General features: G+C 40.5%; 1 protein-coding gene across 1 annotated transcript in view; it reads left to right on the forward strand.

Moving 5' to 3' along the window:
- DPP4 (dipeptidyl peptidase 4) overlaps positions 1-14245 on the forward strand; it is an 82745-nt gene that overhangs the window by 16964 nt on the left and 51536 nt on the right. Inside the window, exons 3-5 of the mRNA XM_058435803.1 lie at positions 10246-10344; positions 10742-10833; positions 12148-12228. Coding sequence (XP_058291786.1) covers positions 10246-10344; positions 10742-10833; positions 12148-12228 — 272 coding nt within the window. The remainder of the gene's footprint in view (positions 1-10245; positions 10345-10741; positions 10834-12147; positions 12229-14245) is intronic.

Genomic DNA, 14245 nt, shown 5'->3' on the forward strand with positions numbered 1-14245 from the left:
TAAGGATGATTTGGCAGGCAGGAACCTAGGGAATGGGTGCTGTTGATTGGTTGGGGATGAAATCACAGGAGTGTCCAAAATGGTCTTTGTGCACTGAGTCATTTTCTGGGTGAGGGTCACAGGACTGGTTGATTTAGTTCCTTGGTATGAGTCACAGGTCCAGGTGGAGTCAGCAGGTCCACCTGAATGTAAAAGTCTGAAAAATATCTCAAAGACCAGTCTTAGGTCTTGACAACTTGACAATAGTGATGTTATCTATAAGAACAATTGGGGAAGTTACAAATCTTTTGAGCTCTGGAATAATGGCTGGTTACCATTTAACTACTAGCCTACATCTTGGCAGAATTCAGGCCCCTCCTATAGTCCTCACTTTGTGGCTTTTTCTTAGTCTTAGAAAGGCAATCTCAGTCCTCAGAGTGGGTCAGTTTTGGGAAGGACTATTATCATCCTTGCTTCAAAGTTAAACTATAAACTAAATTCCTCCCATAGTTCACTTGGCCTACACCCAGTAATGAGCAAAGGTAGTTAGCTTGTGAGGTTAGAAACAAGATGGAGTCAGTTAGTTTAGATTTCTCTTACTGTCATAATTTTTGCAAAGGCTGTTTCAGAGGCTCCTGTGCCCACTCTGTCTAGTCCTGTCTGGCTAAGCTCACTCCTCTTCCTACACTACAGCCACTTGGAGTTCACATATTGTGTTTGGAGCTGTTGGTTCTTATTTTCAGATTGTCTGACTTTTGTGTTTTCATTCAACAACTATTTATTGAGTGCCTACTGTGTACCAGGCACTGTTCTAGGCTGTAGTAATATAATAGTAAACAGAATGAAACAAAATAAAATCAGTGCCCTCATGGCGCTTACATCCAATTAAGGGAGGCAGACAGTGAACAATATAAAAAAGTAAAATGTATAATCAGTTAGATGGTATCATCGCTAAGGGAAAAATGAGTAATGCTGGAAAGAGTAGTAGAGAATGCCATGCGGGAGAAGGTTGCAGTGCTAGTCCAGGGAAGGAATGCAGCATTTAAATAAACACCTGAAGGAGGTGAGGAAGCAAGCACTGGCCGTATCTGAGGGAAGAACATTCCAGGAAGAGCATAGAGCAAGTGCAAAGTCTCTGAGGCAGGCATGAGCCTGGTGTGTCTGGCTACTGGGTGGCCAGTGTGGATGGAGTGGAAAGGCAAAAGAGGAGGAGGAGGAGGCATAGGAGGAGGGGGGAGCTAAACCCCATTAAGATGTTTTATTTTTTTCAAAGTGTTGCTATTCTGGGAAATGTGCATTGTACCATTTCAGGTGGACACATTGGAAAGTGATTATATCCCTAACCAAAGTTTGGTCACCTGGCAGTCCCAACATTCTACAGCCTCCAGCTAGATGGCAATGCATTTATCATATGCCCCTGGATGTACCACAGTGTTCTTTTTTTTTTTTTGAGACAGAGTTTCACTTTGTTGCCCAGGCTGGAGTGCAGTGGCACAGTCTCGGCTCACTGCAACCTCTCATGACTCAGCTTCCTGCGTAGCTGGGTTTACAGGTACACCACGCCAGGATGACTTTTTTTTTTGTATTTTAGTAGAGATGGGGTTTCACCATGTTGCCCAGGCTGGTCTCAAACTCCTGAGCTCAAGCAATCCACCCATCTCGGCCTCCCAAAGTGCTAGGATTACAGGCATGAGCCACTGCACCCAGCTGTACCACAGTGTTCTATTGTTGACAAGGTAAATCTGCTATTGTGATTATATTCTAATGTCCCTTATGTATAGTAATCAGAGAAACATCAGTCTTCAGACATTCTCTAATTCCATTAAGTCCAATGTTTTCCCTTCATACTGAAAACTGCTGACTTCCAATATGGATGCTATGGATGGTGTTAGGCATGTGTTAATAGAAGGGCGAAAGTGATATTCACTGACACTTAGGAAATGATTAGATTGCACTTATCCTAAATATTTTTCTCAATGTAATTGTCTCATGCTTTTTTATTAGGATTATTTTTCATTATGAACATAGTGAAACTTAATTGGCTCTTATTTTATTGCAGTTAAATTCTTAATCTCACTGTTAGGTGTTCCAGAGGAAAGACTCCTTTATATTCTTTTTTGTATTCTGGTTGCCTAGCATATGCTTGGAACAAAACAATAATGTGTAGTATAACATATCTACAGGTGCTTCTTAAGTTCTAAGTCCTGAGCTAAGCATATGACATACATTATCTTTTTTAATCATTGAAAATCCCCATGGGCTATTAGTCTCATGTTACAGATTTTTAAAATGGAACTTTAAAAGGTGTCTTAGTTTGTGCTGTTGTAACAAAATACCACAAACTAGGTAATTTATAAGCAACAGAAATTTATTTTCTCACAATTCTGGAGATGGGAGGTTTAATATCAAGGCATTGGCATTTGGTGTCTGGTGAGGGCCTTCTTGCTGCATTCTCACACAGCAGAAGAGTAGAAAGACAAAAAGGCTTAGGCTAGTTCCCTCCAACCCTTTTATAAGGCACCTAACCATTCATGAGTGGGGAGCCCTCATGACTTAATCACTTCAAATGGTCCCACCTCTTAATATCACAACAAGGATTTAGTTTCAAGACATGAATTTTGGGGGACACTCAGACCATAGCATTCACCCTTGAATCCCAAACTTCATGTGCTTTTCGTATGCAAAATGCATTCATTCCATCCTAATAGCCCTCCAAATCTTAACTTTTTCTAGCATCAACTCAGAAGGCTAGAGGCCAGAGTCTCATCTAAATTAGTTTTTACCTAAATTAGGTGAAACCCAAGATAAGTTTCATCCTGAGGCAAATTGCTCTCCAGCTGTGACTCTGTGAAATCAAACAAGTTGTGTGCTTCCAAAATACAATGGTGGGGTAGGCATAGGATAGATATTTCCATTCCAAATGGGAGAAATAGCAAGAAACGGTTGACAAGTGCCAAATAAATCTAAAGCCCAACAGGGTAAACAACATTACATCTTGAGGTTTAAAAATAATCTTTGACTCCGTGTCCCATGTTTCAGACATGCTAGGCTGGGGTTTGGGTTCCCAAGGCCTCAGAGGACCACCCCCACCACCCCAATATGGCTTTGCTGGGCACGGCCCATGGTGCGGCTCTCATGGGTTGAAGTCTTGTGCCTGTGGCTCTCCCGGCTGACATTGCATGCTGGTAACTCTACAGTTGTGGGGCCTCAAGGGTAGCCTTGCCCAGCAGCTCCATTAAGTATTGCCCTAGTTGGGACTCTGCAGTAGCTTCTATGGCAGTTCTCTGCATGGGCCATTAGCCTTTCTGAGGAATCTTTTGAAATCTAGGTGGAGGTAGCCATGCCCCCATGCTTGTGCACTCTATGCTCCTGCAGAATTAGCACCACATGGGTGCTGCCAAGGTTTATAGCCTATACATGCCAGAGTGGCAACTGAGCCTGCTTGAGTCACATATGTGGCAGCTGAAGAGTGCTTCACCAGAACGCTGAGAGCAGAGACAAGGAGGTTCAGGGGAGTCAACGATGAGGTCCCATGGGTGCCCAAGGCTCCTTTTTTGACATAGTTCTTTCCCCTAGGCCAAGCTTGTCCAACCTGTGCCTATGGGCGGCATGTGGCCAGATGGCTTTTAATGCAGCCCAACACAAATTTGTAAACTTTCTTAAGACATGATGAATTATTTTTGCATTTGTTTTTTTAAGTTATTCAGCTATCCTTAGTGTATTTTATGTGTGGCCCAAGACAATTCTTCTTCCCATGTGGCCCAGGGAAACAAAAACACTGGACACCCCTGCCCTAGGCCGTGGCACTCGGGGCCTGTGATGGGAGGGACAGCAGTAATAATCTCCAAAATGCCTTCAGGGTCGTTGTTCCATTGTCTTGATGAATAGCATCTGGCTTCCTATTCTCCATACTAATCTCCTTATTAAACTTAAACATTGTTTGGCCACACCCTTGGTTTTCTCTCTGAACTTGCCTTTTAGTCTTTACAACCTAGGCAGGATCAGGCCAGGCTGAGACTTTTCTAAATCTTCCCTTATGATTATGAATTCTGTCTTTTATTTCTGTCTTCTCACATTTTCCTATAGGATGTCAGGAGAAACCATTCAGCACCCTGAACATGTTTTTTTCTTCTGCTGGACATCCTTGTTTATCCTCTAATTCTGCCTTCCAGAAGGGCACAGACATAATTCAGCCAAGTGCCACTTTCTGGTATGAATGGCCATTTCTCCAGTTCCAATGAGATCTTTATTTCTGTCTGAGATCTCATCAAAAGGGTCCTTTACTGCCATATTTCTACCAGCATTCTGATCACAATCACTTAGATAATTTCTAAGAAGACCGAGGCTCTATCCACAGCTCTCCTCTTCTTCTGAGCCCTCACCAGAATTGTGTTTAACACTCTGTGGATATAATCTAGGCTTTTTCTAGCCTGCACTTCAAAACTATTCCAGACTCACCCATTACCCAGTTCCAAGCCACTTCCACATTTTTAGGTATCTGTAACAGCAACACTCCATTTCTCTGGTACCAATTTCTTTCTAGGTCCATTTGTCTTGTTATAACAAAACACCTAAGAATGGGTAATCTTTAAAGAACAGAAATGTATTTCTCACAGTTCTGGAGGCTGAGAAGTCCCAGATTAAAGTGCAGGCAGGTCAGTGCCTGGTGAGGTCTCACCCCATCGATGGCATCGTCTCTCGAGGCAGCATCCCCACATGGTGAAAGGTAGAGGGCCACAAAGGCAGCAGCGAGTTCCCTCCAGCGCCCCCGCCCTCCAGGTTTTTTTTTTTTTTTAAACGGAGTTTCGCTTTTGTTGCCCAGGCTGGAGAGCAACGGTGTGATCGCAGCTCACCAAAACCTCTGCCTCCCGGGTTCAAGCAATTTTCCTGCCTCAGCCTCCTGAGTAGCTGGGATTACTGACATGTGCCACCACGCCCGGCTAATTTTGTATTGTTAGTAGAGACAGGGTTTCTCCATGTTGGTCAGTCTGGTCTCGAACTTCCAACCTCAGATTATCTGCCCACCTCGGCCTCTCAAGTGCTAGGATTACGGGGGCGTGAGCTGCTGCACTTGGCCTCCCTCCAGCCCTTTTATGAAGCACTAATCACTTCCCAAAAAGGCCCCACCTCTTAACACTACCATAATGGAGGTTAAGTTTCAACATGAGTTTTGGAGGGGACACCATCTTTCAAATCATAGCAAAGATTGAGTAATTTTTCCAAGGCCCCAAGGCAAGAAATGGATCTGGTTTCAAATCCAGGCTCTCTGATTCAAAGCAACCGGCTGCTCAATCCCTTGGCTGGTGTTTGTTAAATCTATGGAGGTGGGTGGCAGCCTGCATGTGTTGCTGGAGAATATAGCCACAGGATGAGGGGACATTCAGTCAGTTTCTTCTTTTACCTCCTTGATTTTTCCTCCACCACCCCTGTGTCAAGGCTGTTAATTTGCCAGAGCAAATTTTGGAGTAACACTCGTTTTATTTCTTTATACCCATCATAGATACAAGCATCAGTATGGAATGTTAGCTGATTACCATATGGAACACAGGAACTTTATAACCAGATATCTCTTTTGCCTGTTTTTAACAACTTTCCACAGTTACGCACTGTAATGAGCACATTTCTTTTTAGATGTATTTCATTAGCCATTCATTTACCAAAACAGTTTATTTTTATGGAGTGGAAACATTATATGTCAATTTAATACAGACAAAAAAGTTTAGTATGAATGCATGACAATATTCAAAATATCTTGTAATCATACAGAAGCAATTGATCCAAGCAAGGATATCCTGTGGAACTATACTACTCTCTTATTTGGATTTTATCATTCTGGAATTATTGTTTTTCAGAAATGATTTTGACGCTACAGCAAGGATTCATTAAGATACCTTAACACTTTGATAAGAATTTATTATTAGATTGAGCCATTTTAAATGCCTCTATTCTACCTTTTTTAACTAATAAAAATGGTATTTTCATATGGTTCAAGCTAATAGTTGCTTTAGCTAAAGAAGAAAAGTATAAAATTATAAATCTATACTTTTATTTTTAAATTAAAGATTTGAAACTCGAGATTCTGTATAAGCTGATGGGTAACATATGATTAAGTGCTTTACTTGGCTGCACAATGCTTTGAACTGATAAGTCAAATGAACATGTCCCAGGCCGAACTAAAAAAACCATGCAAGCAGCCAAAGACCTTCATCTGCTGCCGCAGCAGTGCCTTGTCAGTGAGCAAGTAGACAAGGAAGACGAATCATGAGCATGTCTTATAAGAGTTTGACAAAATAGGTTGTAACTTGGCAGCAAACTATGAACTTGCTAAAGGTCAAAACCTGGAGTTGGCACTCTTGTCTCACAGAACTCGCTTATCTAGATGTTTCAAAACCGTCTTCCAATGTGCCCTGCTTATCAAACGGCAAGGCTGAAAACAAGGAACATTTGTGTTGCTCTGCTTGCTCCAATTTAGCCGCTCTGCTCTTGGACTGGCAGCTAATATGTGGAAACTGGGTTGCAGGGTTATTCTAAAGCAGCCGAGTGAGCCTCACACAGACCAGGGTAAGCCTGGGGATTGCAGGGATGTCCTGGGCTTTAGCAGGTGTGGCATCAGAGTTGATATCTGGGAAATGAGCTTATGGATCCAATTCATAGGGAGCCATCATGAGCAGAAGGGAGCCTGAATGTGGTAGAGGTGATGGGTTTTCAAAAACTGTGGACTAGGCCTGGTGCAGCGGCTCACACCTGTAATCCCAGCATTTTGGGAGGCCAAAGTGGGAGGACTGCTTGAGCCCAGGAGTTTGAGACCAGCCTGGGCAACATGACAAAAACCTGTCTCTACTAATAATACAAAAATTAGCCTGGTATGTGCCTGTAGTCCCAGCTATTCAGGAGGCTAAGGTGGGAGACTCATTTGGGCCTGGCAGGTCGAGGCTGTAGTGAGCCATGATTGTGCCACTGCACTCCACCTTGGACAACAGGAGCGAGACCCTGTCTCAAAAAAAAAAAAAAAAAAAAAAAGCAAGCTATAGACTTGTGAGAGAATGAACCCAGCAAGGGAGGAGGGTTCATTCTGAGGAGGGCAGGTGAGTTAAGCGCACAGGGAGGAGCACATCATGAATTCAAGATGAAGCACCCTGGGCAGCAGGTGCTGTCAAGGGAATTTTGCCTCAATTATTTCAACACACCCAGTGTAGCTGTGTTGCCTGAAAAACCTGGGTAAATACCTTTAAATGAGATGCATTTAAATGAGATAATACTGTATGTGATCTATTATAGGTATTAAGTTAATTCCTTTCTTACAAAATCAAGAGTTAATGATAGATGTTCCATGTTGATATATCTATTTTATTGTATATATGTGTGTGTATGTGTGTGTGTGTGTGTGTGTGTGTGTGTGTGCAGGTCTGTCTAGAAATCTACATCAGCAGACTCTCAGGATTGTGGATGTCAATAACCATCTATATTTCAAATTACACTAATTTAGGGGTGTGTTTTATGTACATTTTAAACTAATACCTCCTGATAACAGAGTATAACTCCTTAACAGTATTTTTCAAATAGTACTCACTTTTTAACTATTTGATGCATGAAAGAGTGGTTGGATAAATGCAAGCAATTGAGAGTATTTTGTGAACAAATCCAGTTACTATTCCCAATATGAGTTTCAAATATTTTCTGTAGCATAAGGCTTTACTTCTTGTTTGAAGGTTGGCAAATTCAAGGACTGATTTTACCCACTTGCTATATTTCTACTAGCAAACACGAATCTCCTACTAACTTTTAGGGATGAAATGCAGGACTAAATTGACCAGAAAAAATAGTTGTTTTTTTTTTTTAAGTTCTCTTTAACTCACTAAACGAACAAGGTTTAAATAAAATCAATAAAGTAATAAAGTGAAATGTGGCATTTTTATTTCTTGAAACAAGGTTGTTTTAGGCAGGTACAAGGCTATTATCAGATAAGATCTGAAGAAATAAAATTTTTTTTAACCTTCAACTTGAACCTGTATTTTCTTTATTATCTTTACTTACAATGATGAAAACAGAAAGATTTATTATTTTTAACTGAGGGAATGGCCCACCTCAGAAGTCTTCTTATCTCTTTTTTTTCTTTCAACTTTTATTTTAAGTTCCGGGGTACATGTGCAGGATGTACAGGTTTGTTATATAGGTAAACTCATGCTATGGTGGTTTACAACACAGATCAACCCATTGCCTTGGTATTAAGCCCAGAGTCCGTTAGCTATTCTTCCTGATGCTCTCCCTCTCCCCACCCCCAACCCCACCCCCAATAGGCCTCAGTGTTGGTTGTTCCTTGCCATGTGCCCATGTGTTCTCATTGTTCACCTCCTACTTATAAGTGAGAACATGTGGCATTTGGTTTTCTGTTCCTGCATTACTTTGCTGAGGATAATGGCTTCCAGCTTCATTCATGTCCCTGCAAAGGACACGATCTCGTTCCTTTTCATGGCTGCATAGTATTCCGTGGTGTATGTGTACCACATTTGAAGAAATAAAATCTTAAGAACATTGTTTGAAAGAGCATTTTCTGTAAGAAAATTACAAGGAAGGCATTTCCTGCAAGAAAATTAACAAGAGATGGGGCTGCTGGCTTCCCAGTCTCCCAAATTGTAAGAACTGCAGTTATAGGAATTTTATAATGGTGGCTGATTATGTGAGTGTATGTTTGTGTGTATGTGGAAAAAGTAGAGGATTTGAGAAAAAATACTTTAAGCTCCTTTATCAGTGGACAGATTCTGGGATTGGAGAAGAGGAATCACATTGGCTTGACTATGCTTCTAGGATGATATCCTACATTAACCAATAAAAACTCTTTGAGTGTGTGCCTACTGTGGAACTGAACTGTGTTAGGTGCTAAAGGTTGATGTAAAAATTAAAACGAACAAACAACAAGGCCTTGTCTTCAAAGACTACATGGCCTAACTGAGGACACCACATGGGTAGGCAGAGCAAAAGAGTTGTCAACTATTTTGGCATTAAATGACAAGAGCCAAATGAGTAGTGTTGGGGCAAAAGTCAGAGGGGGCAGAACTAAAGTCTTCATGAAAGAGATGGGAATTCGAGGGTAGTGATTATGACAACCAGGAAAGCAGGGAAGACACCGCACAGAAATGGTTTAGAAAAAGGAGCAGAGGTGGAAAAGCCCAAGAAGATCTTCTGGGTTCAGTGGGCTGGTCATAAGAGTGAATGAGAGGGTCCCTGCAAGGAGACAGTGACATAAGACACTCTTGTGTCAGTCGTGGAGGGCTGTGAGTGTCAGGCTAAGGAGTGTTAATCTTCTTCCTGTAGGCAATGGGGAAATATTGAAAACTTTTGGAGAAGGGATCACCAGAATGAAAGTAGTGGTTTAGAAAAATTATTCTAGTGGTGGTGCAGAGGAGGGAGAGAATTGGGAGAATCTAATGTCAGGGATACCTGGAAAAAAAATTTCCAGGAATAATCAAGAGGGTCAATTAGATGGGCATGGTGGAAAAACAGACAGAAGTATCAAAAATGATTTTCAGACTTAGAATTTGGGTCACCAGTAGTAGAATATAGAAACACACAAATTCTGTTAAGTTCAAAGAAAAGTGATGATGTTAATGAAGCTCCCTGAATTGGGTGATCAGCATGTCCTAAGGGTCTCTGAGAAGCAGGAGCGCCTGAAACTGGGCCCCAAAGCCTCCGAAAAGGATGATCTAGCTCCAGGCCATCCACTACAGTAGTCGTTGAACACCTGGCTACATGTAACTATTGACTTAAAATGTACCTAGTCAAATTGAGATATGCTGTAAGCATAAACTACATATCAGATTTGAGAGTTAGAATGAAAAAAAGAACATGAAAGTTCTCATAACGTTTAAATATTGGTTACATGGCAAAATGATATTTTGGATGTATTGGGCTAAATAAAATGTGCTACTAAAATTATTTTTACCTTAAAATTTTGTTTCTTATATAGCTACTAGAAAATATACTCACACTATATTTCTATAGGACATTGCCGATCTAGACCTTCAAAGTAAAGCCCATTAGTATAGCGTAATACAGCAGAGTGAAACACACACACTCACACACACTTCATAGTTAAATGCATTTTTACTCCATCCATTCAGTCTGAAGTCTTTTAAAATGTATCTTGCATTTTGTGAGTGTATTACTGAATTTTGTGAGCAAGGTATATTATAGACATCCATTTGTTTATTTTATCCAAAACTTAGGTTATTCCATCTTACTGAACATTTGGCTCTTTCTTTCAACCAGCAGATGATGCTACAGCTGACAGTCGCAAAACTTATACTCTAACTGATTACTTAAAAAATACTTATAGACTGAAGTCATACTCCTTAAGATGGATTTCAGGTAAGAATTTTTTGGGGTAGGGCAGATTTTACGCTGACGTTCATTCTAGTTAAGTTGAGATGTGGGCTTTTATGGCACTGAGAAGAGGTAATCCTTGTTTTTAAAAATTCTATAGAGAGTTTTTTTTTTTCTTTTTCTACTTGAAGTGCAAAGGGAGAAAGACTGAAAGGAACCCAAGCATTTCTCTGACATGTATAATAAAAAATTAAATGTGAATTGAAACCTTGACAATAATGATGAAAAAATGAATGAATGTTAGTATAATATCATTCATGTTTTCTCAACTTAGAAATGCCTATTTGGTATTTGTGAACTTAAATTGTATTTGATAATTTTCAGCTTATGAAGATGTTTAATAACAACTTGAAATTTTGATCTGGTTGTTTTCTCTCTTTAGATCATGAATATCTCTACAAACAAGAAAATAATATCTTGGTATTCAATGCTGAATATGGAAACAGCTCAGTTTTCTTGGAGAACAGTACATTTGTATGTTTAATCACATAATTAATTCATGCATAGAATTCTGGGGATTTTTTCATTACCTTTGAAATCACGAGTACTGTCATTTCTCAACCTGTTGGACTCTCTGCAGCATATGGCAAAGTGGATCTTTCTCTCCTTCTTGAAATGCTCCCTGCCTTGGCTACTTTTTAGTCTCCTTTGACGATTCCTCTTCCTCTGCCCATATTTTTAAATGTAAGTGCTCCTTGGGGCTCCATCTTCATTTGCCTCCCTCTTCACTTTGCATGCTCTCTTTTGGTGAATTTCATGCAACCCCACAGCATTACTGCCCTCCTCTCTGGCTTGACTCTCGTATACACACACTTAACACTAACCTTCTCCCAGATTTAAACTTAAATTTCTAGTAGGCTGCTGGTTCCTACATGTGGATTTCAAACTCAAAATCCCAAGCTAAACTGGTTATCTTTCCCCCACTGTCCTAGCACACTGAAAGCATCTTATTCTTTTTTGTGAGTTCCCAGTATTGGTAAAAGTTACTTAATTCTCCTCCAAGTCACTTAAGCTAGAAACCTCAGAATCATCATTGGCTTGTGTCATCCCCCATAGTTGGCGACAACAAACCCTCTCAATTCTCCCTCTGTATGTCAGGTATCTCTCAGTTTCCATTTCCACTCAAGAGTCCTCACTCAAACCCTCATTTAATCTTGTGGTAGTGAGTGCTCTAACTTGTGTCCCTATCAGCATTCTGTAGACCAGACCACTGCACTCCCCACATCTAGGCTGATATCAGCCCTCCGCTCCTCCGCTCTTCCCTCTCATTTCAACCACTGTGTCACCAGAGTATCTTTGTAAAAGGTAGATATGATTCTATCACTTCCACATGCAAAAAAATAGGTCTAGTTCCACATCTTATATTTAGGTCCCAAATATTTTTCTAATTTGTTGTCCTCGCACCTTCCACTGTGTCTGACACCAGCGCCCCCCCAAACTATATTCAGGTTACACATGACCCTTAAAGAGTCTCTAAACATCCACGTCCTTTCCCATGCATTTTGCTTATGCTGTTCCCACTGTGGAGAAAGTTCTCTTTTCCTCATCCTCACTCTCACAGGCATCTTTCCTCTTAGGATTAATCCTTCCTTTTCTGGCTTTCTAACATTGATCACCACCCACCTTGCATCACGATCATTTGTGTGGGTGAATATGCCACCTCTGCTATATTAGGACTTCCCAAAGCACAAGCCACACATCTAGAACAGTAGCCCCTATGAAGTAAGTGCACAGTGATGGCAATGAAATGGAATTGTTCAATTTTTCTTTGTTCTTCTTGTTTGACAGGATGAGTTTGGACATTCTATCAATGATTATTCAATATCTCCTGATGGGCAGTTTATTCTCTTAGAATACAACTACGTGAAGGTAAAATAAATGCTTTCTTACTGTAACATTTAAATAATCCAAGAGTATGCTATGTTATAACCGATTTCAAGTGTATGGATACTTAAGATTAATATCTAAGTAATGTAATAGGCACTAAAACTCATTAATTAAGAATCAGAGTCATTCTCATTCTTAAAGACAAGTTCAATGTTTTAAAAGAAATTCATTTTTAGTGCTTTCAAATACTAAAAAGCACAGTTAATATTATATTGTTCTAATATGTACTAATAACATCAGTCAATAAAAATTTGTACTTACACACATATTTAAAAGTAAGTTTACATATCTGATTTGTACACCTAATGACAGAACCCTTTATTTACTTTGTCACAGCTTTATGTGTAGTAAGAGCCTCCATAAATATGTGTTTTTAAAAGAGTTAAAGTCGGGCATGGCATGCACCTATAGTCCCAGCTACTTAGGAGGGAAGGCTGAAGCAGGAGGATTGCTTGAGCCCAGGAGTTGGAAGATACAATTACCTATACTGTGCCACTGCATTACAGTCTAGGGGACAGAGTGAGACCCTGTCAAAAAAAAAAAAAAAAAAGAAAGAAAGAAAAAGAAAAGAAAGAGTTAAACTTTCCATCCTCCAGAAAAGATTTCGCAAGATGGCCCAGACCATCTCCCAACCTTCGGGCCCCACCATATACAAACTATTCTAAGGAGGAGAGCCTCACCACAGATCATAAAGATTCCATCAAGAGCACTCAGCTTCCCCCAGTCACCCAGCCCAACTCCACATCCTCACACATTCGGGAAAGGTTACAGCTTAATCATACATCCTCCTCATGTGTAGGATGGATGTGGATCGCCATAACTTTAACTGCAGCCTTTTGGTTACTCATGGATTTGACAACAGTTGTTCAAGCGTAGAAAGTCTTAAGACATGTAGTGAAGATTAAAAATTTGTAAAGATACTCTGTATTGCAAGCAAAATACAAAGCTGGGGATTCCCACCCCTGACCTTTCTTTTCTAGGATAAATAATATTGAGGACACACCAACACTCACACACCAACACTGCTGTACTCAGGTCAAGCAAACCATTCCCTACTGCATTTACCATCTCAGGATGGTGACTCTCAGTCATAATATTTACCCTGGATTTGCTGAGCTGGGCTCACTTTCCTGGACATGAAGACTCTATGTTTTGTTAAACTTAACTGTAAGCGAATCAGAATCTTGTACCAACTTTGACATATCTGTTGCCAATTAATGGATTATTATTTGTTTAATTAAGTGCTTCTTATTTCTATCTATAGAATACATTCACTTAATTTACTTGAGAAAGTTTTAAAACTTCCCAGTGTCGAGATTCAATCCCCAGATCAGTAAATGGAAGTTTCTGGGGTAATGCCAGAATCAGTATCTTTTTTTCTTTTTTTGAGACAAGGTCTCATTCTGTCACTCAGGCTAGAGTGCAGTGGTATGATCACGGCTCACTGCAGCCTCAACATTTTGGGCTTAACTAATCCCCCTACCTCAGCCTCCTGAGTAGCTAAGACTACAGGTGTGCACCACCATGCCCTGCTAATTTTCAATTTTTTCTTAGAGATAGAGTCTCACTATGTTCCCCAGGCTGGTCTCAAACTCCTGTCCTCAAACAATTCTTCCACCTCGGTTTCCCCAAGTGCTAGGATTACAGGCATGAGCCACCGTGCCTGATGAGCATCAGTATATTTTAAACTGTCATAGGTGATTGTAATGGCAACCAGGGCTGAGAACCCCTGAATAACAGTTGTCCATGTTAAAGACTAACATATGAAGGTAAGGTAGAAACAGAAAGGTAATACCAGCTCACCTTACTATATAGCCAGGTTCAACGAAAGCCATTTGATGTGCACTAATGCGTGTATTCCCCTGGTGGTCCTTAGTTGGCCAGCCACGGTTGGAGATTTGTATTTGTTGTGTCACTGGAGTTTACCAGTGTATTTAACTGCTTTTGCTTTTTTCACTCTGTCCTCTTCCCCCTGCCACCTATGCTTTAGACAGTATCC

This window comes from Hylobates moloch, unplaced genomic scaffold, assembly GCF_009828535.3.
Source record: "Hylobates moloch isolate HMO894 unplaced genomic scaffold, HMol_V3 SCAFFOLD_1, whole genome shotgun sequence".
Taxonomy (NCBI): domain Eukaryota; kingdom Metazoa; phylum Chordata; class Mammalia; order Primates; family Hylobatidae; genus Hylobates; species Hylobates moloch.